General features: G+C 43.6%; 1 protein-coding gene across 1 annotated transcript in view; it reads left to right on the top strand.

The window, feature by feature from the left end:
- Positions 1-220: 220 nt before the first annotated feature.
- Positions 221-1126, top strand: part of clec3ba (C-type lectin domain family 3, member Ba) — a 3228-nt gene continuing 2322 nt past the window's right edge. The window contains exons 1-2 of the mRNA XM_014022916.1: positions 221-448; positions 537-635. Coding sequence (XP_013878370.1) covers positions 352-448; positions 537-635 — 196 coding nt within the window. The 5' untranslated portion in view covers positions 221-351. The remainder of the gene's footprint in view (positions 449-536; positions 636-1126) is intronic.

The raw sequence follows: 1126 nt of genomic DNA, 5'->3' as shown, positions 1-1126 counted from the left end.
TTTATTTTTTTATATTCAGTTACTGTTAGATTATGATAAAACAGTACTGTGTAGGTAACAGAGCTAAAAGTTCACATTTTGATCATCTATGAAAAGATAGACTCAGACAGATCAGGCCTTTGTTTAATTTAAACAGAGAAATGAAACATCTCGCTCTCGCTCTCGTTCTCGCTCTCGCTCTCGCTCTCTCGCTCTCTCGCTCTCTCTCAAGCAACACAAACAGCTGTTGAACATCTGCAAAACATTTGTTCTCTGAGATAAGACTTACTCTCTGTTCGGCCCTTGCTCAGAGCTGAGGGGAGCTTTTCGTGCTGCTGCTGCAGAACAGGACCGTTTCCTCACAGTGGTACGATGGAGGCCAGAGGGCTCTGGGTAACATTTCATCTTCTTCTCGTGGTGAGCTTCTCGMTGCAGCAGACCTCCTCCAAGAAAAAGAATGGCAAAAAAGGTTTGGACTGCTTGTTAGCTCGGGACGTGGAGGTTCCTCCCTGCTCTGCTGTGACAGCTCAGTAACACATTGTTGCCTCTCTGAGCAGATTCTGTGAACGCTGCTGCTGTGGAGAAGCTGCAGAAGCAGATTGACGACATCATTCAGGAGCTGAACGTGTTGAAGGAGCAGCAAGCTTTACAGACAGGTACGTTTACAGCTCAGGTTCTTTAAAAACAGTTAGGTTTGGAGCTAAATGTGAAATAGTATCACTCCAGCTGCCCAATCCTCTAAAGCACGGACAACAAACTGGTGGTCTGTGGACTGGGTTTGGCCCACAGGCCTACCCCCCCCCCCAAACAAGTGTCAATAACAACAGCAAAATGAGCTGTTTGACAGGGAAGACTTGGCACATTTTTTCATGTGAACAACACAATCAGCTCAACTGCTCATCCCACAATTGCATGTTCCTTACAAATGTGGCACCATTTTAAAAGAGAAATTCACAGGACTTCAACGGGATACGATTTATTGCCAAGAAGCATTGTTACAATAAAGAAATAATCTACCAAACACAAATGTCCTTACGTTTTGTCCCAAATTTATTTATTGGCTGCTGCCATGAAAGGCAAGTGATTACATAAGTATGTGTTTCTCTCTGTTAGTAAAGTAGCTCAATGGTGTATTATATACATATAC

This window comes from Austrofundulus limnaeus, unplaced genomic scaffold, assembly GCF_001266775.1.
Source record: "Austrofundulus limnaeus strain Quisiro unplaced genomic scaffold, Austrofundulus_limnaeus-1.0 Scaffold348, whole genome shotgun sequence".
Lineage (NCBI taxonomy): Eukaryota > Metazoa > Chordata > Actinopteri > Cyprinodontiformes > Rivulidae > Austrofundulus > Austrofundulus limnaeus.
This window is presented reverse-complemented; position numbering and strand designations above follow the sequence as displayed.